Source organism: Tyto alba, unplaced genomic scaffold, assembly GCF_018691265.1.
Source record: "Tyto alba isolate M040663 unplaced genomic scaffold, T.alba_DEE_v4.0 Super-Scaffold_9, whole genome shotgun sequence".
NCBI classification, from domain to species: domain Eukaryota; kingdom Metazoa; phylum Chordata; class Aves; order Strigiformes; family Tytonidae; genus Tyto; species Tyto alba.
This window is the reverse complement of record NW_024881330.1, coordinates 24,056,603-24,084,266: the sequence shown is the minus strand read 5'-3', so window position 1 is coordinate 24,084,266 and position 27,664 is coordinate 24,056,603. Positions and strand designations below refer to the sequence as shown.

At 36.0% G+C, this 27,664-nt stretch overlaps 1 protein-coding gene across 4 annotated transcripts in view; it reads left to right on the top strand.

The window, feature by feature from the left end:
* Window positions 1-27,664, top strand: part of VPS13B (vacuolar protein sorting 13 homolog B) — a 471,233-nt gene that overhangs the window by 67,049 nt on the left and 376,520 nt on the right. For all 4 annotated transcript variants that reach the window (XM_042785990.1, XM_042785992.1, XM_042785989.1 and 1 more), the window contains 5 exons: window positions 999-1,086; window positions 6,427-6,618; window positions 7,230-7,399; window positions 11,048-11,242; window positions 12,707-12,831. In XM_042785990.1, the coding sequence (XP_042641924.1) occupies window positions 999-1,086; window positions 6,427-6,618; window positions 7,230-7,399; window positions 11,048-11,242; window positions 12,707-12,831 (770 nt within the window). The remainder of the gene's footprint in view (window positions 1-998; window positions 1,087-6,426; window positions 6,619-7,229; window positions 7,400-11,047; window positions 11,243-12,706; window positions 12,832-27,664) is intronic.

Genomic DNA, 27,664 nt, shown 5'->3' with positions numbered 1-27,664 from the left:
CAAACTAAAAAGTGCTCTCATGGAAACTAGATCATGGGCAATGTTAATTTTATTGTCTGTGTGCTGTGTTTGTCTAATTAGAGGAAGTCTTGATAATTCTGCCTTTGGTAGAGACAAGTTTTCCGTCAGTGATAGTTTCTGTTGTAAATTGAGCATTAAAACTTTATTTCCTGATTGTCTGCTATTATTAAAGATTGGATGTGATGATCAAGGTGGTCCCTTCCAGGTATGTTCATAGATGGAGTTCTGTGCTCTGTGTTATTGTAGAGGTAAGCCATATACAATTTTGAATATATCTAATTTATTTTAAATTTAAATTTTACTATTTTTACCTTTTTAGTACAACGGAGGAAGAAGTGTAACCCTGAAGCTAATTTAATTAGTGAAATCACAAGTACTTATACACATTCAGATGTTTCACATAGTGTATTTTAGTTTTAAGCTTTATTCTTTCCTTGGCCTGTCTTCAATGCTTTTATGGTTTGCCTTTTTTTTTTTTTTTTGGCCAGAGGAGAAGCAAACTCACTGTGTAATAACGGATCATATTATATATAAATCCCAGTCATGGCATAAAGTCTTAATAAGTTTCCTACTGTTTAAAGATAAAACCACAGTATTCCTTAAATAAAAAAGCCAGAATGAATGAGCTTCAGTTTTCAGTGTATTTCATTAGGCAGATCTGTTTGATGCAAGAGGTCAAGTGAAGAATATTTACTCCATTAAAGGTACTAATTAACTAGATGTTATTGATGAATTGGTCAGCATGTCCACTGGAATTATGGATGTGCTTTTGTGTGGCCTCAAATAGAAGTTACATTACCTTTTGGAAAGGTGAATTCTTTGGGATAACCTCTGTCCTTTGTTTTGATAAGCCTTTCCATGTGTTGATGCACAAATCCAAACATGAATATATCTCTCTCATACCAACCTATCAGTTGGTAATCTCAAGATTCTTTCCTTATACAACGTTTCCTTTGTTTGCTTTGCTTTGTTGGTAGGAGACATACACAGAGATAGCTGGAATGCAGAGGTTTGGGGCTTTCTACATGGATTACTTGTACACAATGGAAAGCACCAGTGGCAAAGGTACCTTTTTTTTTTGTTTACCCTGTTAAATAATAGAAACAAAGACTTTTCATGCCCAGCTGGTCCTTGACCAACTGTCCTCTAATTTACCTTAGATTTACTATCAGGTTGATTGTTAAAATGGTTTCATCTTCGTTGATGTGTTTGAGATTAGCTGTTTTGATTAGCTGATGGTGGTTGATGGTGTTCTTTTTTTTTTTTTTTCCTGCATAAGTAATCACAATGCTAGCTTTTGTAGTCAGTTGCTAAACTGAAAATATTTTTTTCATAGCAGTGGTTAAGTTCATAAAGTAGGTTTTTTTTTAAAAAGTTGTTATTACTGACTTTTTTGGGGTAAAAAGACTCTTTTGAGAAACCCTGGTTGAAGAGAAGTTGATCATCTCCTTGGTGCAGAAGATGAAAAGGTCTGGCACTTTCTCCTATGAAAAAAAATGTTAGGATGAGAGATAGTGAGGATAATTCATCTTTAAATATACATATCTGAACAATTTTGTGAGCAAATATTAACCTAGATGATGCACAGTTAGATATTGGCTAATTCTAAGTAATTTTTGAGATTCTTATCACTTCTTTTCTAAATCTGAGACAACACACTAGATTCAATGCAGTAAGTATATCAACTTCAGTGAATGTCACAGAAGTTAAGACAAAGGAATTAATGTATCAACAAATAATTTGTATACATTTTTATACAGATAGTCTTATTATGAATTGCAGCATGATTTTCCCCCATCAACAGGACGATTGTCATCTACAGCTGCTGCTCTGCAGTTTTGTTGTCTAAATAATGCTTTCTTCCCTGTCTCTGTATTTATTATCATGATCACTATTTCTGTGGACATCTGTTGGGAACGTCTTGCCATTTTGTGACTGAACATTTATCTGTTATTGCTACCTGACTCAACTCATCTGGGTTTTGCGTAGTTTTGTCTCTATGTAAGAGAAGTCTCAACTTCTAATGTTTTTCTTCTGGACTTGTTGGACATTAAGTATAAAAGGAGTAGGAAAGAAAAACTTCCAGTTTGCTTAGAGTATGGATCATGCAAAGTTTATAAAAAGAAATAAATGATGTTATTGCCATCAATAGTAGAGGGTTACACTAGGTAATTTAACAGTTCTTTCCTGACCCTGAGGCTTTCCTCTCTGTATCGTGAGTGTGATGTGAAGCTGAGAAAATGTATATTAAGTCAAGCTTCTACTGCAGTCTACTTCTGGTTTTAATAAAAAAAATAACTGTTTAATTGCACGCAGAACTTTTATGTAGAGAAGTTGAAGACCTAGGGTAAGCCTTACCTCCTCTTTGAATTTTGGTATGGAAATTTGAATATGCACAGACTATTTGATTATGAGGAAAAATGGATTTTGTGGAGTATTTTGTCTTGTTTCTTTGAGTGCACAAGGAATGTAATGACACATCTTTTTCTGACTGTAACTAACCCTTTTCAGATATTGCTGAAGTCAGAAACACTTTTTCTCCTCAAGGCCAGGCTACTGGTATTTTCTGACTACTTTTTCACCTCCTCAACTTTACTTCTGTTTCTTTCAGTTTGTTTTTTTAGGGCCTTGGCTTTCATTTTCTGCATCAGTCACCAGGAAAACACCTCACAAAATGTAGCTTGGCTTCCTATCAAGTCTTGCTGTGTGCTTTTATTTCGGTATTATTCCTCTAATTTCAGCTACCTGACTGCAAAGAAGGAGTAATTAATTTTTAAATTGATGGCTTAAATGCTTGTTATAGCTGTACAGTGATGAACTTAAAACCTTAATTTTTTAAATAGTTTAGTTCCTCAGAAGAGCAAATGTGACATTTTCTGCTATTTTCTAGCTAATTTTTCTGTATTGCAGCTCAAATATGTAATTTTTAGAATGTAAATAAATAGGTGTAAATTATTTCTTTGAAATGAAGGCATAAATACTTCAAGATTTGGAAAACAATGTAAATCTTGCTACATTTTTAATATGTAGTGTTTATATTAAAATATTTATGTAAAAGTTCACATTTTACTATTCCTTATTTTGACATTAACTCTATTTTACTTAAAATCAGTGTACACCACCTTCTCTGAAAAAAAACCTAACACAATTTATGTTACTGTGGTTGTAAGATTTTTATCTCTCCATGCAATTTTGGTTTGACACATTCTTTGCACCTTTAACCTTTCCTGAAGCATATGATTACTGATTAAACCACAAGTGCCTCCTGGATAACATTAACCTCAGGAGTTTCATCTGTCACTTACAGAAATGCATTCATCACTTATAGTATTTTGAATGAAAACAAGATAGATAGTTATGCACAGTAGTCTTATTTTGAAATTCTGGTTGTCCTTCTCTTCCAAGTTTATTTTTCTATTTTCTGCTTTGTATTTCAATACAAAATAATACTTTCATTTTGGTAGCAAGTTTATTATGCAGCACTCAAACTGTAAGTGTGTTTTTTCTTTTTTTTTGTCAGTTAAAGTTAGACATGTGGTTTACGAAGAGCTTAATACTCAGTGATCAGAACTTATTTTCCTTTATGAATCTGTGAAGTTTCAAAAGTAACCTGTGATCACCTACTTCTGTAGAACCAATAGATTTTCTATCGCATTCTCTTTGTATCTACTTAGAATTAAAACAACTATTCCAGAAAGTGGTTTGTATAAATTCTGTCACTTCAGTATATTATTCATGTACATACAATATATACAAGTAAGTTTTTTTGCAGGTGTGTTTTTTGTTGGTGTTTTTTTTTTTTTTTTTTCTTTAAGGTAGGCTGTTATTACTTCTACAGGACTTTGACGCTGATATTTGTTATGTGATGTTCTGGTTTTTTACACTTCTTGATAGTGTTCATCTGAAGTGGATACTGTGTAGTATTAGTAGGATAAAAATGCATGTTAGCTGCATATTAAATAAAGAATACCCTGACAGCAGGCTGTATGCTAGCTTTTAAAAAAGAAGTCTTTTTCAGGATTTATTAAAAAGGTTGTAACTTTGGTTCCATTTGAAGATTTGACCAGGTTTTATAAGGTAGTATTTTTCTGTCCTTTTTATTTTTCTTTTTCTTCTCGTAAATCATAAACAAAACAAGGGAAGCAGAGGCTATGAATGCTCTCACCATCGACTTCTGTTGGGCTCTTAGGGACAAAGTTAATTCTCCTGCTGAGTGTATAGGCCTGTAAAGGCCTGCAGAGCATTATGCCAGCTCTGCTTCAAATTCAGCATCGTCTTACTTTATTTGAGGACGTTTCTCCTCACCAGTGCTTAGAAGCAATAACATTTTACAGAGTATGATTTAAACATAAGGGAAAAAAAACCCCCTATCCTTCTTTCCTTTTCCCCTAAGCTCACCTCCCCCATTAAAAATACTGTTTTGAATGAGTACAGTAAAGAAGGGAGGGAAAGGGGAGTGTTACCCTGGAGAATAAAAGATGACTGGGTTTCTCACAGGCAATCAGAAATAAAAGATGCTTTCTTCCAGTCAGTTTAAAAGTAAGATTTGCCTTGAAGTTGTGAAGCACACCGTGACAGGATGCTTAACCACAAAGCCCCTGCTACTCAGAAGTTGACAGATCCTACATCTCTTTGACAAAGTGGGTAGGTCAACTGTCTGCAGCAGCAGCAGCTCCCACTGCCCCATCCGATGAGCTGAGCTTTGAGCTTGTCTTGCCATTTGTGTTTGTATGGGCAGAATGTGTCAGTGAAGAAGATGTTATAACAAAAATTTGCAATTGTCAGACTTTCCTGTGGTTTTGGGTCATAGTTTTCTCTACAGGTGTGTTTAGTTTGTTTCTGTAACAGAAAGGTTGGAGGGTATTAGATTTATGCAAGGAAATAGGTTGATTTGCATCCAGGTAAATGGGTGAAAAGCAGAAAGGTTGGATCTGTCTTGCATTGAGCAGGTGTACAAGACCCACATTGGATAAGAGTTTGGAAATCACTTGATCATTCTCAACAGTAGTATTTTTCATCATGGACCAAGTCAGTGTCCACCGCTTACACAGCCTTTGGTGGCATGATTTGATCATGAGTACAAGCAGAACATGTCAAATGGACAGCTCTGCAATTGCAGATGTGTTAAATTGTAGAAACAAAGGTGAAATTGATGGCAATGGCTGTGCATTTCCTGGTTTTCCTGTTTGTCACAGTTGTGACCAGATGGATTATGGAGTACTGCGCTATCTAAGGAATATGTGCTGTCTAGATTCACTTAATGAATTAAACTGTCACCCTACCGTTTTATCTCGGAACTTTTTCATTTTTATAAGTTAAGTGATATCAGAATCCATTTAATCTTGATGTTTATTTTGTTAGACTTCATTTTTGTGATCTTTATAAGGACATTTAATGCACAGTGCTTGTGTCAAAGCAATGTAGACACTGTCAAAATGATGTTTTATTAGAGAAAAAAAAAATCTGACTGAAATTCTGCAAGCTGAATGTATTAGAGAGGTGAGAGTATTTTTTACAACAGGAAAATTTAAGCTTCTGAAATTTGCATGATTTAACTGAAGTATTTCCATGAAGTATATTTAGTGAAATACAGTCATGCTGTTTGATAGCTGATGAGTAGTCTGTATACAGTGATTGTGTGATTTCAATCTACCTCATTACCCTACATCTATATCAGAAAAGGATAACTATACTTTAACTGGTACACTAGTTGCTGTTCTGAGCACAAAGGTTATAGATCATTTGGACGCAGAGACTAAACCATGCTTTTATCTCTGCGGTGGTCCTCCTAAAAATGATCTGAGGCATAATGATTAAAGAAGTTTTAATTCTTGCTACTTGTGCTTTACCTCATCAGTGAATGGAAGGAATGGTTTATCTTCAGTTGTCAGTCTCAGTTCTGACAATACAAATGAATGTGATTCTCCTCACTGTTCTAGCCTGTGTACCAGCAGCTAGCGTTTCAAGGGCCCATATCTGTATTTTCTTGACAGCATACCTTTTCCTTGATCGTTTGGGATGGATATCTTTGTGATAAGCTGTAGAAAGTTTTGAACAGCATGGCTGCCATTGGCGCCTGGGATTAAGTTGCCACAGAAGTCTGACCACCTTCAGAGAGTCCCAAGTTTAAGAGATACAAAGTTAATGGAGAGGTTTTTAAGTTGTGCTGTGCTTGGAGGCAAGGCAGAATCTTGTCCTGTTTGCTCTGTGTTACACAGGAATCAAGTTTGTTTAAACGTGTTAGACCAGGCATGGTATGTGTTCAATCTGCATTGTTATATTTTCTGTATACTTATAAGTATGTGATCACAGGATTTGGAAAAAAATAAAAAAAAAGTAGCTTATAAAAATTTTTATGATGTCCAATAGTTTGGTGTAATTTGTTATTCATAAAACTTCTTGTAGCTTCTGGGAATCAGCAAGACCTTTCTTCAGTAAAGAGTGAAGATTTTGGAAACATTCAGGAGATGTCTACAAAAAGCCTCATTGTGGGCCCACTCAATCTTCGATTGGATAGCAGTGCGGTACACCGGATAATGAAAATGATAGTTTGTGCTCTGGAACATGAATATGAGCCGTACAGCAGAACTAAGCCAGGTTTGCTCCTATTGCATATGCACAAATATACAGAATTAGGCCAGACCAAATTCAATGCGCTTGAAGGTGCAACTTCCAAATAGTTAAACTCCAAATCTGTCAGGGGATTTTATGAGTCCAAAGAGCAAAGTTTAAAATAAAGATAAAATTAATAGCAATAGCCCCATCACTGTTGGCTGTACCTTTGAGATAATTTCAGACACTTTGTAAGCCATTTGCTTCAATCACAGGGCTCTTACTGAGTAAGGAGGGCTTGTATCATTGACAACTCCAGTTTAATTTTGGAGTCTTAGACAAGAAAGTATCCCTGTTTGGTATGTACTTATTAGTTTGAAATAACAGTTACACAGGATCAAAATGCATGGAAACAAGCTATGGTAAAGTGTTAAGATGGGTTTCTGAGAAAGAGCTATACAGATTTCAAAGTAAGGATAATCCAGTTATGGTTGCATTTAGCCTTAGGTAGAACAGGTATGGAATAAAATTATTAGCTATGAAAAGGGGGGAACGTTTTCAATTTTTTGCTAGTCCCTAACCGTTTCTGAAACAGCAACTGTAGGGAGATATTTTATATATTTTAGTCAAACATGTGTAATCTTGATTTGTTGTAGATACTGCGGATGGAAATAGAACTATGCCAAGCTCAGAAGAAGTAGCATCACTGGAGGAATACATTCCCACTCGGCTTACAACCTTCACTGTTCTTAAGTGTACAATTATAATCCCTGTGGCAGAATTCAATTTACTAGACCATTTGATGCCCATAATCATGGGTGAGAAGGTATGTATGCACAGATACTTATTCAGTTCTTTACATCAGCATCTGCTGTCACATACAAATTTTCTCACTGGGCTGTTGTTCTGTGTACCAGATACATTGCTGAGTTAGAAACCAGTTTGGTGCCCATGAGCATTACCTTCAGCTACCTAAGATGTGTGGTGTGTGCAGTGACTAGCTGGACTTGTAAACTGAAGGTGTCAAGTAGTGGTGGGAAAAAATAATTTGGAAGACAAAAGATTTTAAAATATCAAGCAGATGAAAAAGAAGTAGCCGTGACTTGAAAGTTTTTTATGGAAACCCTTTGATCAGAAAGATTACCTGTTGTCATTTTGCCATGCAGGTCTTCCTAAACTTGGTCAGGGTAGAAATCTTTGGATACATAGGCTTAGTAGGGACTTCATGGATGTTAACAGCCAGCTCTGTATGTACTACTTCCAGTCAGGACACCAGCAGGACTTTGGCTGTTAGTGAGCATTTAACTGCGGAGTGACGAGCTCCAGAAATAAAATTTCCTAACAGCCTTAATTTGTTTTATCTTCTGGATGTATGTAGTATTACTCTAGCTAAAGAATTCTTTACTAGTTTAATTCCTATAGGACTTCTTCCTCAGTGCACAAAGCTGTAGGGATGAATCAATGTTTTGTAGTGAAGACTTGCAGTAGGTTTACCTCTTGTGGCAGAGGCTGAAAGGTATTTTATGGGTAAGGGAAGGGATGGGAATAAGAGGGGAAAAAAATAATTTCTTGAGCTAAATTTCTAGGAATTTTCATCTGATACTAAATACTTGCTATGGTTTTTTTACAAGTGGACACTAAATACATGTTTCTTGTACTTTAGGATGAGCTTTTTTAGTGGGATGTATTTTGCAGAAGTTCTCAGTATCTGTATAGCAATGGGAGTTAGGCTTCTGTTTGTGAAGTACTTTGCTGTGCTAAACATTCAAAAACTGATATTCAAATGAGCTTCCAGAATTAGTGAATTATTTTTGTATCAGCCTTTCTTTTCAATGATAATTTATTGTCTAAAATTGGGATGTTGTATATTCTGAAGGTGGTGTGAAAATAACCTTACTAGTATTTGTGAAGCATTAATATTTAAGAAAGGTGAAGACCACTTGAAAAAGTTGTGTTTGTGTTTTTTTTTTTTCTTCCCCCAGAGACGGATTTGAGTAGTATTGCATGATGGAAGGCACAATGATATTAAATTATTACAACATAATAGATACCTGCTGACTAGGGGAGTGCTGTCTAACTAGTGCTGTATTTTCTTATACAGTGTGCTTATTTACAGCATGTTTATGTGATTTAAGATTGTATGTATAAGTGGAAGAGAACGGAGGACAGAAGGTCTTAATTTATGGCGATTCTTATAGTTTGCATGTATAACCATTTTCATTGGTGAAGTGAAATACAATAATGTACCCATTAATACTTCACTTGGATCACTAGTGTCTAGGCTGCAACACATAAAATTTCAATCATGTGCCATTTATTCATTTAGTATGCTTAATGAGTGTGTATCTTTTTCTTAAATTTAGACTGCCTTTCAGTTAAGCTGCCAGGAGTGAGTGAATTGGTGACAAATCTGTTAGCTCTTGATGTATTCGGATGCATTCAGAAGCTCTAATATTTCCTTTCAGCCCAGAATAGCCCAATGGATTGTGATCCTTTTCACCTTATGAGCATGGGCAGATGGTATTTTTGTAACAGGAGAACAGCCCCATATTTATTGTAGGTTTGAGATGAACAAGTTGAATTCAGGTGAACTTCTTTTTTTATTGGAGTTTGAATTTTTGTTTCCTGAGTAAAGCCAAGCCTATTTAAAATAATAATAATTTTGAACTTTAGATTGAAAGTCATACATACATGAACTTACTGTCCTGTTTTGATACAAGTTGAGTAAAATTTTTAGATTCATAGAGTAATTTGAATTGGAAGAGATCTCTAGAGACGATCTCCAGGAATTCAACATCCTGCTCAAAGCAAGCCCGAGTACAGCTGGTTGCTCCAGGAGTTGTCCGGTCAAGGATAGAGGTTCTATAGAAACCTTTCCCATAGACTTGCTTGGAATTGCCTGTGTTTCAAGCTATGTCTGTTGCTGCTCGTCCCCTCACAGTTACACCTTTGATGAGGGTCTGGCTCCCTCTTCTCTGTACCCTCCCAGTAGGTAGCTGTAGACAGCAGTAGGGTCTCCCTTTGGTCTTCTCCAGGCTGAATGACTCCAGTTGTCTCAGTCTCTCTTCTGAGTTTATGTGCTTCAATCCCTGAACTTTGGTAACCCTCCAACAAACTTATTTTGGTATGTCCATGCCTTTCTCGTGCTGGATTCAGTACTTCATTTTAATGGATACTATGAAAAATATAGTTGGATGTGTAAAATTGTGGTATTTGTTTCTTTGGAGCATCACCTTCTTTTGCTGAGATGTCTGGCATGACTGCGAATACATAATAGTATAAGACAGTGTAAAGGTTAGATCAGCATGAGTTTAGTATAGTCATAGTGATTTGGAGTGATAGAAATGTAAGCAAATATTTAACAGAACAAAATATTTTTACTTTGGATATTCTTGTAGTGGGTTGACCTTGGCCAGCTGCCAGATGCTCACCCAGTTGCTCTCTCACTCCCTCTCCTCAACAGGGTAGTGGGGAGAGAACAGGGTGAGTTGAGATGATAGAGGGGGAGATGACTTACCAATTAAAATAGTGACCAAAAGAGGCTCCACCGGGGTACAATTAATTTAATTTATTGCCAGTTAAAATGATAAACAAAGACAAGAATCAAAATAACACCTTTCCCCTATCCCCTCTTGTTCCCAAGCTCAACTTCACTCCTTCATTCCCTGACTCTTCTACCTCCCACCCTGCAACACAGGGGAATGGGGCTTGCGGTCAGTCCCTAACAGTTGATCTCAGCCACTTGCTCTTCCTCAAGGTTTTCTCCTGCTCCAGTGTGAGTCCTTCCCCCAGGCTGCAGTCCTTGAGGAAATGTCTGCTCTAGTGTGGGCTCTCCATAAGGCTGCAGTATCCTTCAGGGCATATCCACCTGCTCCAGTGTGGAGTCCTCCACAGGTTGTGGTGTGGATATCTGCTCTGGTGTGGTTCCTTCCGTGGGCTCCAGGGGAATCTCCGCTTCAGTGCCTGGAGCACCTCCTCCCCCTCCTTCTTCTCTGACTTTGCTGTTCATATTGCTGTTTCTCACCTTTTTCCGCCTGAGTCCTCTCAGCCTGTGTGGTGTTTTTGCCCTTTCTTAAATATGTTTCCACAGGGGTGCCCACAGCTTGGCTGGCGGGCTCAGCTGTGCCCTGTGGTGGGGCGGTTGCAGCAGTGGCTGGAGCCGGCTGGAGCCATCCATGCCTGGCACAGGGCAGCCCCTGCTCTCCCCTCACAGAGGCTGCCCCTGCACCCACCCCCCCAGCTAGCACCTGGGCACGTACACCCAAGACAGCTCTGGGTAGAGTTCATACATAAATTTTAAACTTTAAAATAATTATTTGGACAAGATTTGAGGATTCTTATTACAGTGAAGCCATGGTATCTGTAAACAGTTTATTACATGTTGATTTGCTTGTGTGTGTGTAAGGTAAGAATATGTAAATACGGTAGAATACGGAATGTAAAAATTGCATGTTTTTTTCCCCCCCTCCATTAGAACTTAAGTGGACTGTTAAATGCTGCAAGCTTCCAGCCCTTGCGGCCTTTACCTTCCATCCGAATTTTGGTGGATAAGGTTAACCTGGAACACTCGGTGCCGATGTATGCAGAGCAACTGGTGCACATGGTCAGCAGCCTCGGCCAGCCATCTGACAACCTACTTCATTACTGTTACTCACACTGCTATCTGAAGGTAAAAGAAGGCTTGAGATCTGTTTCTTACTGCAGTGCACTGGGAAATGTAATAGGAACATAGAACTTCACATGAGGAACGTACACAGACTGAAGCCCCAAGGTCATTGTGGCAAGATTGAGTTAAAATAATTTGGAAAGAAACCTTTCCCCTCTTCTCAGATAAAGATCATAGAATATGTAGATAGCAGTGAATTACACTTAGAAACTTGTTGAGATGTTATGAGGGAAACACATCGCTTTTAGTAGTATTGATAGAGCAAGACTATTATAGGGAAGGTGTGTAATCAAAAACTGTTGCTAAGCAATTTCATTTTTTTTCATCATAAGAGGAAAAGCCTCTGAATGTTTACAGTTAAAGATCTATTATGTGAGAGGAGTTCTTGTTGTGAGGTTGGGGGAAGTTTAAGAAGCTGTTAAAAAGTTGCTTTGAGATTATGCAGTTGCCATCTACTGAAATTTTAGTAGAATGAAAAGGTAAAATCTCAAGAGGAGTTTTAAAACAGGTCTTCCAATCTTTTGGGATGTGCCCAGGCAGTTGGAAACCTTTTGGGTGCTACTAAAATGTAAATATTTACTGCTAGTACTACTAGTTAATTTTGCCAAACTTTTCGGTTATCCATTCACTTCCATGATGATATCTTAATAGAAATTTAAACAGTGAAATTCTTACTATCTGCATAAAACAAACCCTGTCTCAGAATTGCATGGCCAGCTTTGAGTTTTCTAGGTAACATAGTTACCTTCTATCGCATTTAAAGTGATTGGGATGGCAATATTACAAATCATTTTTATGTTTTTCAGTTTGAGGGGATTTTTTTCAATTCAGAAACTTTTTAGCAGCTGTTTGATCACTATTTTCAAAATGTGGACTTCAGTTTTGAGTTTTATAGGGTTTATTTGCTAGCTTTAATATAGGCCAAAGTGTTCTGTTCTTATGTGTTTGGTGGTACAGCATGTTAAAAAGTCAACTCTACAACCATTTGTTTTCCGTACTGAACAGGGAAAAATCATAAAGAATAGTTGTGATGAACCTTTCTGTAGATGCTTTTATTAAGAAGAAAAGCTTTGAAGGGAAGCTTCTCATATCCTTAAATACCACTTTTTCAGGCCAATGTTATTTTATTTATCGTATGAAAGACAATGTTCAGTCTGCAAATTTAAAGGATATAGAATAAGGTATTTTAGTTGATAAATTATAACTCAGCATTTTTTAAAAAATTCAGAGTGTATTTAACACATATATTGAGCAAAGAAAATATTTTTATATGTATTCCTATTGGGACATTATTTTAGGTAGATTTTTCTAGTTATATTTGTGCTTGGGGAAAAAATTATCTAAAAATAATACACAATTTATTTCATATTTACTGAGTATATTTTAAAATGTTTATGTTATTACAGTAAATTGAAAGTGATCTAATCATGTGATAGTGTATCCTTTGACCAACTTAATTTGTTTCAGGTATTTGGTTTTCAAGCAGCACTGACTTCTTTGGACAGTAAAGGATTATACTGCTTCCCTGTTCCAGTTATCCCCTCATTCAGTACTGCTGTTTATGGCAAGTTGATCAAGTTTCCCAAATATTGGTGAGCATTAAGAATGTACAGTGTATTTAATTAATGTACTCAACTACTTTTGTGTTTCTAATGAGTGATTTAAAAATGCCAAGATCCATATATATCCCTAACCTTCTCTGTCTCTTCTATCATATTCTAAGTTTGTTATTAATAGATTTCTTTGTAATGGTGGCCAATAATAAACATTTTAGGCACATGTTTGGTTGAGACAACTGGCTATGCAAGCCCTGTAGTAAATGGCTTTCTTCTGGACCTTGTAGAATTCTGTGAACTAGTTTCCATTCTTCCTTGAGTGGATACAAAAGCTGAAGTTATATACTGATGGCAAGCTTGATGTTTCTACCTGAACAGGTCAGCTTTTTGTTTTAAAGTTGACCAAATAAAAACCAATAAATTGGGGAAAAGAAAAACCCCAAATACCTCAACCCCACAAAAGGATAGTCTCAACTAGACTTCTATTTTCTGTTACTCATTACAGTTGGAAGTGTTTTAACATTGTGATCAGGTATTAAGCTGTTTGTAGTAGTTTAGATTTTAAATGCAAATGTTTTTGTTCTGAAAAAAATTATGTGCTTTATTTAAAATGAGCTATTTTAAATTTTTTAACATTAGTGTCATGGAAAATGTGAATTTAAATTTAGCTCTACAGGTTAAATCTTGTGATCATAAATGTCAATGTGTAATAGTTTTTATTAATAAATTTTATTTATAAAAACTTTTTTCAAGAAAATACATTTTGGCAGTACTTTGGACAGGACATTAGATTTTTCTCCCTTATTTTGAACAGTAGCTGGCTGTAATATACTACTTTATGACTAAATCCATACAGAGAATCTTACATAAAATGATAACAGGAAAACAGGTTAATGTATTAAATACTTTGGCTTCAAACATTCTGTGTTATATAGCTAATCTGTAACATTAACTTATTTGTGAAAGTTTAAAAAGAAAAAAAAAAAAGGACTATGTGATTGCTCTTAGTGCTACTTAGAGAATATGCTAGTTTTTATCTAATAAACTGTGATACCATGTTAAATGTAAGATGTTTTTAGCATAATCAGCACACCACCAGGTGGTAGCAGCCTAATTGACTTTCTCATATTTTCCATCAGTAGTTTAGAAAAGTACTAACCCCTTCAAATGAAATGCTGTTCTGTTTCTGTGTTTTGCTTAAAAAATAATAAATGTTACCAGGATAACCTATAATCCATACTAAGCAGAGTACTTCTGGTAGGATTGACAGCCTTTCCTGTCATGACCTGACATTTAACACTAAGCTCTGGTTAGTGATCCCTGTTAGTAAATTGTAGAAATAAATTAGTGTTTAATGGTGAACTTAGATTTATTTACTATATTATAAAAACCATGGTTAGTTGTGCAAAATAAATAAAATACTTTAGAGGTGATAAATGGTTGAAAAAACCTGTCATCTGAGAAGTTCATGGTATTCAAGTGTTAGTGCTTTCTCATGAGTGCACTTGTGCTCTCTTTTGTGTGTGCTTGTGCCCGCTGTGCTCAGTCTCTTGTTCGCTCATGCTTGGGTTCTCATGGTTTTCCACATGCACTGTTGCACACTTGCCATCAGGTTCTATCTCACGTGTGTGTGGTCTCACACTTGCATTCTCTTTCTCTCTCTTGTGTGTTTTCTGCTTCTCTGCTTCTCTCTCATGCTTTCTGTCTTGCTCGATTTCTTTCTCTCTCTTTTAAAAATACATTGTATAACTGTGCATGCCCAGATGGAAAATAGAATATGGTAGAGTAATAATATAGCAAAATAAAAGCGAGCAGTTTTTTTGGGGTAGTGGAGGCAGGAGAATAGTCCTGCCTAAAATAGCAGATCATCTATCAGCATTTATTAGTAGATCTTGTAAGACTAACACTTATTGTGGTCCAGTGTATTTAAAAATAATATTAATAGTTTTCTCCCTTTTTTTCTGTGATGCGCTATCTTTCTAAAACTTACTTATTTATTAGCAGTGTGAAATAATTATGTAAAATTAACTTATTCCAACAATTTATCTAAACTAAGCAACACCAATTTGCGGGTAATAAAGTAGAAAAAACAAATGAGTACAGCAGCAGCCTAGTTAAATGAAGTGTAGTTTGAAGTGAATAAAACTCCAGATGAAACACATCAAATAGCACTTGAACTAAATCGAAATCAGCATGAGGACCGAGAGCTTCATTGAAGTCATGCAGTGAGTGAGAATTAGTCTGGTAGGATAACCTGGTAATGTCATTAAACTTAAATTCAGTCCTCCCCCTCCCAATTATACCACCTGCTTTATTTGGATTTTTAGATTTCACATTCCAGAGTTTCTTAAAGTACACACATCTGATGCTACATGTGTTCTTCTATTTCTTCATAGAAAATATATACCACAGACCATACCTTTTAAAAACAAAGACATTTTATGAACTGTTATGGAATCCCATAGGTAGTATGTTTTGAGTTAGCAGTGAAAATCTCAACTTTATTTCTGACATAAATCAGTAGAATAGCTTTCTTTTCTAGTTTCAATATAATAATCTCAAAATGTATATGGTGTATAAAATACTGTAGTAATATTTATTTTTTAAAACTAGTTGATAAACATTGGTAGCATGTTTTAATAGATAAAATTTCAGTAACATCAGCCCAGTAAATTCTAGTAAATAACCGTAAGTGTTACAAAAATGTTATTTTGCTTACCTACTAGATTGATGTCTGTTTTAATTTCAGTTAATACACTTTCTTCTTATAAAAGAAATGTGTTCAAGCTCACTGGTTAACTAAATCTTGGACATCTTTTAAATTGTGTAGCGGATCTATTTTTATATGAAAGTAAAAACATCTGGTCTTTTGTTTTTGTCAAGCATAACAAGATGCAAAATACAATGCTAATGTCAATATTTTACAACTACTTTATGTAGTGTTGCATGCCAGATTGTAAAGCAGCTTTCAAAGCTTTCAGGAGGATGTCTAAAACCAACTGAGAATTAGCAGAATGTGGTTAAAAGCCTGGAATGAATGACAAGAATGTTTATTGCCAAACAGAAATCTTGAGAGGAATTAGCTGATTTCTTTTTCTTTTTTACTTTTTTACTTTACAATGTCTGTGGTAACAGATGAGATAGTCTAGTTTAAGACACTCTAGTATTATAACCCTCTATCACTTATAAAATATCACTTTATTGTACTTTTGAAGACTATTAAAGTAATATTAAAGACTATGGATTCTGAACAGCCTTCCTTTATTTTTCTGATGTCTGGATTGATAGCAAAGTGTCATCTATATATTTTGAGCGAGATATTTGTCCAGTTATGTGTGTTCTTTTATTGCTTTTCTTGACCCATTGTCTCTAAGTTTCCTTCCTGTGACAAGTGTTCCAGACTCTCATTTTCCTTTATCAGGTCTGTGGGAAGGTGCTCACCTGTGATAGCTTTTAAGACTCTAAACACTGGTGGAATAAGGTTATAGGTGGGGACAGTGTGATCTACCCCTGTATCCTTTCTATTCAGCTTCTTGGTCCAATAGTCTACTTTCAAGGGGTCTTTTTCCTTGATAATGAGTTTCCTCTTCCTCATTTTGACCTCATGTTAAGTTCGAGTGTGTGAATGAACCTTTTAAAAAGAAGTTGAGGACCTGATGGCAAAATTAGTATCTAGGGTTTCATGGCCTGCACTTTAATTATTAGGGAGTAGAGAGCAGTTAACTGTTTTTAAATTGTTACTCTATGAGAACAAAAATCTGGAATAGAAGCTTGCAAGTAGATCTAGATAATTACTGAGAAACAAAAAGAATCTTTGAGACACTAAAGGGATATAATTTTTGAAAGATTTTTCTGATCTGTTCTCTGCAGATACTGTTTTAGGAAATAAATTTCAGCTTAAACATAGGCAGTGTGCTAATCTTAGTCAAGCAGTTTCTGATGAGGAAGGATTCTTGACAATATGAGAATTGTGCTGGCATTGTGTCTATTTCCTTCAGTGTTTTTACTGACGAGCTAATCATTATTGGCAAAAGCTGACAGAAGTTTAAAATTTGCTCTGCTGTTAGAGGAAGTCAGATGTATCATACGCTGGGCACCTCAGCTGTCCAGAGATACGATGTCACTTGTTTCACTTGTGAAAGCTGTGCGTTACAGTCCTGACATAGTTATTTTATTAATATGTGCCCTCACAGTACTGAAATATCACTATAAAAATCTAGATACAGAGATCCTCACATGGAATATATATGTGTATTTTCTGTAGGCTTTGTTTCTGTGAACTCTTAAAAACATTTATATACTATAGCTGTTCTTAATATTTCAATGCAGATTTATCTGTAAAGGTAAGTATTTTCTATGTCTCTAGAATCTGTTATATTTACATTAGATTGGCTCCTTTTGGCTAACTATTGTACATCAATATTGAGAAACATACTTTGCCAGCAGCCTGAACATCAGCATCTTGTGTTTTCTAACCTGACTGCCTAGCTTTTATTTTGAATTTGTCATCATGTAGTTGCCAAATGGTTGCTTTGTACACATAATTTAGTTTAACTTTTTAATTTCTAACTTTTATTATTAACATTATAAAAACTGAGGGTTCTAAAGACCTTGTGTTATTGCTGTTTAGGTTTCTGCTCAAACTTTTGTTACTGTAAAGGCATTTATATTTTTATACAGCTTTACTTCCATTTTCTTCCATCATGTATCTCTTACAAGGCAAAGATCCCTCCCTTAAAGCCACACAGTGGTATGCCATACTACTGTGTTCTTATTGACAGAATTCATCGTTAGACTCCTTACACAATCCAGTAAGCTCCATTATGGGTCAGGATGCGCACCTGGTCATGTCTGCTTTATGGGTAATCATGAAAATCCTGTGTGCATTTAGTGGTATCACAATGAATTCACCAGTGAGAGCAATTCATGTTCATCTACAGGCAGCATGGTAGATGGAAGATAGAATTTCTTGCACAATAAGTTCTTTAGCAAGGAAATCAGCTCCTGCTGATGGCATTTTCCAACAAGGTACTTACTGTGATGACAGTAGGAGATTTTACGATCTGCTGCTCCCTGAAGAGAGAATTAAAAGTGTATAGTGGGGAATCAGGTAAACTATCTGTCTTTGTTACTTTCTTGATTGAAACATCTTCGCAGGGCATGTCCAGTGGAGTAATGTTGCTTAGAACTAGAAATTACAGTAGACTTGTGAGCTTGAGAGTCATGAGACACAGCCGTCATGCAGTTCAGTGCAGTTGTGCTAGTAAGAGGCAAGCAGACCCTGCTGGCAGGAAACACTGAGCCAGATATCCACAGACTGTGAACATTAGATCATAAATCTAGGAAGTTTTCCAATAAATTGACATTTGGGTCTTGATTTTGGCGGCCTGTTTTATTGACTAGTCACAGTAAATCAAGCGTAATGTCAGTTTAGATTGGGTGTGGATTCTGTTTCACATGGGCAGTTGAGGGGCATGCTCGTTTCCTGGGTCAGAAGCAGAAACAGGTTGAAAACACATGAAACTCATTTTGTAGCATTCAGTGGTGACTATTAGTTATGTCAGTAATTGGATATAACTGCCAGATGAAAATTCAGGGTATCCTTCGAAACAGAAAAGATCTGAGATTGCATGCCTGAACAGATGCCATCAGTGCATGGGACAGGAAAGAGTTTTAGCCACATCAGCATCATGTGAGTTAGAGCTAGCACATGTAAAAACCTGTTTGAACTATTGAGATATGCCAGTGATATGGGCTGTGCAAAAGTAGACACAGTCATTCTTGTGGGTTCTGCAGAGGTGGTTGTGTAGAATTGACTCAGATGTGAACAATCAGTCTAAGGAGTATGCTGGATTGCTTCAGGATTGTGTACTTCTCTCTCATTGCCTAAAAAAATGCATCAAAGAACATAATACTAAATCAGATATATATATTTTATATTTATTGGTAGCTGTTTTTGGTATGGCTTTGTGAGGAGCAAATTTGACACTTTTGGCAGTTTGGTTTACTGTGCATCTTTGTATTTGAGGAGTCGGGTATATCATAGTGAATTGTGAACAGTAATATAGGGTGATCTAACACTTAGTTTTAATGGGAGAATGATTTTTCATTGATAACATGGCTTAACATATTTTGCGTTATAAAGGTTGAAGTAGGCCATGGTTGTGTATAAGGATGAAGATGCTTAAGGAACTTGTATGGAGCATTTTCTAATCTGCAGTGATATTAACATATTAAGTTTCAACGTAAACATTTTGGGGCACTTTTCAAGTGCAGTCTTCTGGAATGAGCTGTCGATTACCAAGAACAACCCTCTGTCCAGGAGAGGCTTTTTGCATTCTGAGTACATGAATTGCAGCTTGATTAGTGTGACTACAAATTAACTTCAGTTGGAAACTTCTAGTTGAATTTTTTTTTTCTAAATCAAGTCCAGATCTAATGTTACTGCTTCTCAGCAGATGTGGCAGGCAGCATTCAGCAAATCTGTTAAAAGTGCACTTTTAATCAATGTAAATTGGAAGCAGTTGTATTTCTTAGTGTTGTCCATGAGGAGGAAATTCAGCAGAGTTGACAGTAAAGGGTGGTCATCTGTGGTGTTTCCAGTGTAGTTATTTAGGCTAATTAATTGTCAAGGCTCTTCAGTGAAAGTAAATTAAGCCTATTAACTAATATCTGTCCAGGGAAAGTGATTGCACATGGTGACTACTTTATCCTGGTTGTAACTGTTGCCATCAGTATTTGCTGGCATTTGTACTAGAAACAAGCAAATGGTATTTATTTCAAAATGTGTAGGGTTTTCAGGGTTAAAACTGCATTTTGGTTTACTTGACACTGGTGAAAGGAATGAAAAGCTTACTGTCTTAACCCTGAAGTGCTGTTATACAGCATAAATACTAAAGAAAATTTGAATACCTAATACATAGTCATTTTATATTGGGTGTATTTGGAAATTCTGTTTCTCTTATTTAGTGTTTCCACTATATGTAGAAAACATCTGGTTAGGATTTTCAGTGATATTCTCAGTTATGAGGCTTTACCCATGTAAACTCTGGCCAGAAAGATCCACTGATGGTAGCTCTTAACACACAGTGTTTGTCCTTTATTTCTCCAGAATTTTGTCTACAATTTGCTGCCTTTTTTTTTTGCCCCTTTAAGTCTATCTATGAATCACAGAGAAATACAGTTTCTGAGCTGGCATCTGTACTAATAAATAAAACATTCCAGAAACCAGTCTGTGACCTTGAGGCCTGGTAGCCTTCTGTGGCTCAGTTCATATGCACATGCCTACCTGTAGTTTTCCTTCCACTACCAAAAGGAGGAAAAAAACCAAAAAATAAATCAAAGCTAAGAAAGATAAGGTCAGTATTCAGAGTGGGAGCAGCTTGCTTGGTCCCTTCAGCATTATTTGAGAAAGTGCCAGCTTCCAAGCAGCAAGCTAACACGTGAACAGTGTGCACAGCCACAGATAATTACGGGAGCCTGCACTTGGCTTTCCTTAGTTAGCAGTTAAGGATGTAACCTGCTTGAAACTTCCACCCTGAAATGGAGGGGCATGGAGGTCAACTGTAGTGTCATCTCATGAGCCAGTCCCATTCAAACGTTGGTTATTCGTTAGGATTTTGAAGGAGTGTGCTTTAGTGTTGCAGTTGCTCTCTTACCTTTCACTTTTTTTTTCTTTGCATCTTCTTTTTAAGACAATGCCATGAGAGTTGGTAGGATTGATAGCACTGTTTTAAAATTTTGTAGTTGTGAAATACTATAACTTGAAAAGAAAATTAGATTGTATTTCATGCATTGCATGAAATCTATAACTTGCAGTATAGTTCCCTATAGAATTATGTTTCTGAAATTTGTATTATTCACCTTGTGTACCTATTAATCTTTATTCACCAGAGCTATATGTTTAAAGGCTTCCTGAATAAGCTATATGCTTATTGAATAAGCTATATAGAATTGCTGATTTTTTTTCTTTTTATGGTTACCTTCATATTATGCCTATGGAGCATTGTTATGTTGCCTAACAAGCTTTAGCATATCCTTCTTTGACTCTGCAGAGCTTTGCTCTCAAGTGAGAGGTGTTATTTTCACCTGGAGTGAGGTACCAGAAACTCTGTAGTCTTAAATTATGCACCTATTTTTACAAGCATGTTAATGGGAATTTGATAAGTGATAAACGTTGACTAAAACCATTTTATTTATTAAAAAAAAAAAAAAAAGCTGTATTTATCTTCACTCAGAGCAACAAGTAAACCAAATAAAAGGCTTATGTGCAAGTTCACTTGTGCAGCTTTGCTACATCTGTGTTCATCTCTAGAGAGGAGAAGCATACTGTCCTGTGTCCACTATCATTTGCTTACTGTGTCTTCTCATGCTTGTTCTCTCTGGGACCCAGATGTGCCTTTTTTTTTTTTTTTCCTATGGGAATAGTCATTCTCACAGACCAGGATCTGTCTTTGGTTCTAGGCTAAGAGTTTATATATTCTTCGGGTGTAAGGAAACATCCTCACCATTTTTCCTAAAGCACTTTTATCCTAGTTGTTTATAGCTTTGTTTTTGTGTTTGTGGGTGTTTTTTTTTGTTTGTTTGTTTTTTTTCAATATCATTATTTCTTCAGCAATGCCTTTTAAAACAAATTAAAGTAACCTGTCAGCTGTAGATACCAAGGAACAGGTACTGTGTTGAACACATGCTAATGTTTGGACCTCCAGTAGGCGTTGTCTGATTTTCATTAGGTTTTAATCTTCTAAAGAACATCATCTCCCAGTTTCTGAACTAGATTTTTTTAGTATGATAAGTTTTGGATGAGAACATTAGAGGGCAATTTGAACAAAAAAGGAAAGACAAGAGATCAACTCACGTCAGGCTTATGTGGGATGAGGCCCTTAAACAATAAACTATGAGAATAAAATTCATTTATCAGAACAGATTTGGAAATCAGTTATACCTGTTACAGGTGTGTCTGATAGAAATACAAGAAATTCAAAGGATTATTTTAAGACACTAATACAAGACTTGTGGATTCAGTTTTCAATCATTCAGAATTTTTATCCATTGTAACTTGTATGCTTTTTAAACAAAAGGGCACAGGATTTTAAAATAAATTTTGAATTTTCTTTGTCGAAGTTTAACTAGCTTTTTGAGTTTGACTGATCCCAAGGTGAACAATCAAGTAGAAATAAATGTATTTAGTAGTCAATAAATGTACATATATGTGCAGAATGACAGAATTAAGAATCTGATTTTTGTATTTTTAATTTTTAAAGGAAGGAAAAATGGAAATGGAATTGTTACAGTGATGTCACTGACTTAGTCTCTTGCTCTGAACGTACGTGCATTTGTTACAGTCTAACGAGTTTGTATTTGATATACCTCTTGGATTTATCTGCGTACATATATTACAGCAAGGAAATGTTTTTCTGACATTGTGTTTTACTGATAGTATCTTTTCTTCAGTGTGTGTGATAATTTTGATGGTCTTGAAGACTTACTAGGCCTTGTGGAGATTTTAAGTAATGAAATAGATGTAATGAGGCTCACAGTGAATAGACCGAAACAGAACAAAAAACCCTATATCCATAGAATCTGCTTCAAAGTTTTTATTATTTTTGAGGAAACAATGGTGTCAATTCAATGCCAGAGTCAGTTAAGATGGTAAATGTAGATTTAACAGTAATTTTAGTCTTTGAAGCAAGAAGTATTATGCATTTACTGAGATTTAATGTTTTGCTTTAAGTAGCTTCTGATATCCTTTAAAAATCTTTTGAGGTTGGTAATTAATGAGGCCACAATATAATAATCTTAATAGCCTTTATACTCTTTCTGCTGTTATGCAGTGTATACATGTGAACCATTAGCACGCTTTGTCCGTTCATGTTCTTGCTGTTGACGATACCCTTGATCCATCCTTTGCTGTATTAAAGGCTTTTTCAGTAATGGGAAAACCAAAACAGCTTTCTCTCCTTCCAGCAACTTCCTTTTGATGATGTAACTTCTATCTTAAAGGATTCTAGAATTGGCTTTTGGGGTACTTTCAGGCAAGGAAGAGTGGAATTAAGTGCTTTTGTTTACCTTTCTGGATTTAATGGAATTCACTAATTGCCTCCAAATACAGAAATACGTCTTTGTTTCTTCTAGTCTTGTGTACTTTCTGTTTGTAGCATCTTCGTTCAGTGCAACTTTTTAGTTCATATTTTTATTTTTGCTAATGCAGACATATACTTTCTTACCTTTCAGACCTTTATGGTCATAGCTATAAAAAATTTGCCAGTATTTCAAACAAAATTTTTTTTCCTCTCACTGTAAATGTGTCCTTTTCCACCAAAATATTTTATCTGTTTATGAAACAAAATAAGCAGTATGCAAAAGTAGTAGAAGAAATTCACAGAAAACCCCAAATCCTAACCAACTTACCTTTTTGGACAAAGTTTCTTATTTAGATCAGTTGTTAGTGTTTATTAGAAGTTGGGATTGTGTTCTGCTCTCAAGTCTTTATCAGAGAATTTGAAAGTGTGTTAGTTCCCAAGATCTTTAAACTTTTCAGAGAGGATACAAAAGGGGAGTTTTGTGCTTCTTCCAGTGAGTTGTGGTGTGTCTTCTAACAACTTTGCAGCTGTTAATAATCTTAAAGAAAAATAATAATTAGTCAAATTTATCTACATTTGGTCACTTTTTTTCTGTTTCACACAATTTTCATGGGAGTACTTGGAGGTGAGTTAATACTCTTCAGAAATGGTATACGTGAGAAATTTGCAAGGGAGGGGGCAGAAAAGGGCGTGAGCATATTACTGTGTGTATGGGTTTAGATGTATTTTCTTTCTGCTCCTATTATCGGCATTTCATTCCACAACTATCTTCCTCTTAATGCTCTAAATACCATTTTATTTTTCCTGACCTCTACTTTCAGTTTCCAGGCACTTTCAAAGACGACTGTCATATGGCTTGTTCTCTTCACATGTGCTTCGAGTTTCTTCTTACGTTGTTCTTCCCATCTTCTGAGCTTTTTATTGGAAATGCTCTGAAGATGATGCTTTTTCTTTCTGTTCTCTGTTTCTTTTTTCCTTGGTGTCTTTTTTCTTTTTTTTCTCTTACCATTTCAGACCTGGGAGAGGAAGATAATTCTGTGGGCCTTTTTGTTCCTCTTTCCATCTTAAATGTCATTGTCATCTACTGTCACATTCTGTATTGTCATTTCTGCAGGGGTTGGGAGAGTGCTGTACAAGTTACTTAGCTTTTTGTGAGACAGCAAAGTCTCTTGATCTCTCCTTATGACTGTTCTGTTCAAAGCAGTTCCTCTTCCTTGTTCCTGAGAAAGAGGAGCTGTTTTCTATCTCAGTTCACCCTCACAAGCCACTCTCCCAGGCTTGCAGTCCTTCCTTTAGGAGATGTCTTCAGATGTGAAGAAAACAAAGCCTCTGTTCACCCTATCTGTGTTCTTGCGAGTTCCTCACATCTGTGTTCTTTGGCGAAGGGTCAGACTTCTGGGATAGTGGCTTTTCCTTTGCATAAAATACAGCTCTACACTCATGTTTTTCCTTCTGCAGAATAGGGTCATGTATGGTCATCTGTGCTGGCTCTGGCAAATGGAAAGGTCCTCACCATAGATAGCACCTATGAGCTGTTTTGTGTTTTTTTGTTTTTTTTTTTCCTTGTAAATAATATATATGTAGTTTTTGAACATGTTTGATAATTTCCATAGTGTTGTAAGAAATAGCAGAGAGGAAAGTCACGTTGCAAATTTGGGATAGGAAAAGAGTTTGAAATTTGAAATCATTAATAGAATGGAATAGACTAATAAATCGTATATCTGCACATTTTGAAATAAATTTATTAGGAGAAAACATTTATATTTAAGATGACAAATTTTGCGGTTGTGCTGGGAATAAGAAAGGTAATTTGACAGTAACTTAAAAACAAAATGATGAGGGCAGTTCTAAAAGATCATATTGGATAGAAATCTATATCAAAAAATCCTATTTGTGCTTGTAGTATTTCAACAAAATTCTGTTCTACAAAATCATATCCTATATGCTAAAAAAATACCTTGCAAATGACCATATTATTAGCTGCTGAATTAGCTGTGTGAATTTCCCTTGGATTGAAGGGATGGTTTCCAAGAGCTGCTGCTCGCTCTTCTGACAGCAGGAAAGGATGATGGAAATAGTTGTTTTTCTCAGGGCCGCCAGTCATGCCCCTTGATCCCCTGCTAGCACCAGGTTAAGCGTGGCTCTCCTTGCCAAATGGCAGCAGCCTTTGTGTCGTGTTCCTGTTTTGTGGCATTGTGTTCAGCAGATGACTGTGTTTGTCAGTGCAGTTTTCTTCACTGAGCACCAGCATGTTTCTGAGCCCTCCCGGCTCCCTGTTTTACCTGCTAATGGCAACCAAATGGGGCCGTGTGGCAGATTTAGAGGATTGATTTAATGGCTGTTTCTGCTGCTTCTGGGAGTGTGTGAAGGGGGAAGGAGGAGAGGAAAGTGAAGAAGATGAGGTTGCTTCTCTGGACAGTAAAGCAGACTGCTCAGTGGGAAGGCAGTTCCCCAAACCCTGTTCTACTCCTGTGGCTGTTGAGATTGGATTACACTGTGGTATCCAAGGCAATGATACTGAATTTCCAGAAGCTACAAAAAAATATAACACTTGCTTTGTTTGGAGGTTTATGGCTACTAACAACTTGTATCTGGGTACCTCTGGTGGTTTTGGTCATCTGCAGCTGTTCGGTTGCAGCATTTCCAAGTTCCAGCTTACTCTCCCACCCCTGGGAAACTGTCATGTACCAGGAGGTAAATGACAATGATTGCATTTATTTTGGCATTGCTGCTTTTCTGAGGAGGAGCTAGTTCTCCCGAAAAGATACAAGGCACAACAGCACATATAAAAGTGCTCTGCTTCTTGTGTGATTCCCTCTGTACTATCTTCATCAAGCCAGTTCCCTATAGAAAGTCCTTGCTTCTCTCCAGACTTCTTTCTGGTTGTTTGTGTTGTTGTGGTTTTTGTTTTTGTTTGTTTGGGTTTGTTTTGTTTTGTTTTTTTAATTTTTAAATAAGTTTTGCTTTTTGATCCCTGTAATGAGTACCAGTTTTGTACCAGTTTTTCTCATGGTCCTTATATTTGGATCTCATTGGACATAATGCAGCTAAATATCATATCTCTTCCCTTGTCCCCACTAATATCCACAGTCAATGACAATAAGATTCCTAGATTCAAGTAAAAAAGTTACAGACCATCTTGCAGAAGTAAAGAAAGAATAGATTTTTAATGAAAGTAAGAAAAAATGTTCTGAATTGGCATTCCTTGATAATAGTTTCTACCCCTTGTTTTCTGATCCCTTCTCACACCTCGTGGAGTTCTGAAGATGCAGTTCTTCAAAGATATAACTTTATGCCCAAGATTCAGTTGGTTGATGATGTGTGTAAAGCTAACCATATATATCAAGGACCTAAAGAAGGCTGAGGGCTCATACTGTAATCTCCTCTGAGCAGAGAGCTTGGAATTTTATTCTTTTATAGAGTGCTAATATCACTTGTCTCCAGAATCACTGAAGTATTAGCTAGTGATTAGAAAAAGAGTTTTTTTCAAAGGAAGAAATAGCAATTATTGCATGACCTCCGCTTGCAATTTGATGGGAGTTCAGGTCCCAAGCACCTTTCCCAACATCAGTAAGCTGAATTTGATCTAAACATCCCAAGTATGTTTCTGTAATGCAGCTGCAGGTTTACCATGTTCCTGCATTACAGTTTCAGCAGCCACCTTAGTTAACCATGTGTCCAAAAATAAGACTGAAAACCGAATCCTGTCTTGGCTTATTCCTTGTTGGTGTCAACAAAGTTTAAGTTCACATCTGTTGCGTTTTGAGGGACATAGGCAATAACTGGAAGTGGAGATAGAGTGCTTTCTTGCCTTCTTTCTTAAACTTTTAATCCAGTGGGTGGAAAAACTCATCTGATACTTAGCATGGCTAGATTCAAGGTAAGGGAAATTAAGGCTTTCCTACACTCACATGCCAGGGTTTTGTTTTTTCTTGCAGACTTCAAGATTCTTCTCTTGGTGTCTCACAACAGATAAAGTTAGAATAACCATTCCACTGAGGTTACTGCTTTTCACTTCCTTGTTGTTTCACAAACCAGTACTATTATTTGCATGTAATGATCATCACATCTAATCTAGTGATCATAACGTTTAATGTCCAGATGTAACAAAACAAAGTGGTTTTAAAAACAATCTAAGTTTAGAGCTCCTAACACATATGTCCAGATTCTTGCATATTTTGCTTCAGAGGGATTTTTTTTTTGCAAGGTTTCTTCCTTTAAAATATTTGTTTGATTTTATTATTTTTGTTCTTGTAATAATACATTTAATTTTGCTTTTCTGTATAAAGCTAAATTTTATTGTTCCATTAAAACACACACTGTACTGAGAATTGAGAATGGATAATCTTTGTTCATTTTCCAAGACACATTGAAGCTTGTACTTTGCGTTGCTTTATTTTCATAATTGTTTCAAGGAAATCTGTGTTTTTTTTCCTGAAGTTCACATCGGAATTATCACCTTACAAACATTTTTCATTGTGACAATTTCAATTCCAGAACTGATGTTAAAAAAAATACTATACAGAAGTAAGTTTTTAAATGATAGCATTGTTTCCTTCTAGTCCCATATCTTAAAATTTTCAGAATGAAAAAGTTATTTTTTTTTTACTCATCAAAAAAAGAAAAAAGTTGGTGAATCTTCAAATTCATTGTTTTATCCCTTCTAGTAAATAGTATGAATAGCAGTGTTTTCTACAAATAATAGACAGAGGCGGCTGCAGCTGCTGAAAATTCACCTGTGTAAGAGATGACATAAGATGTCAGGCAGCCTTTAGTGAAGCCTATAG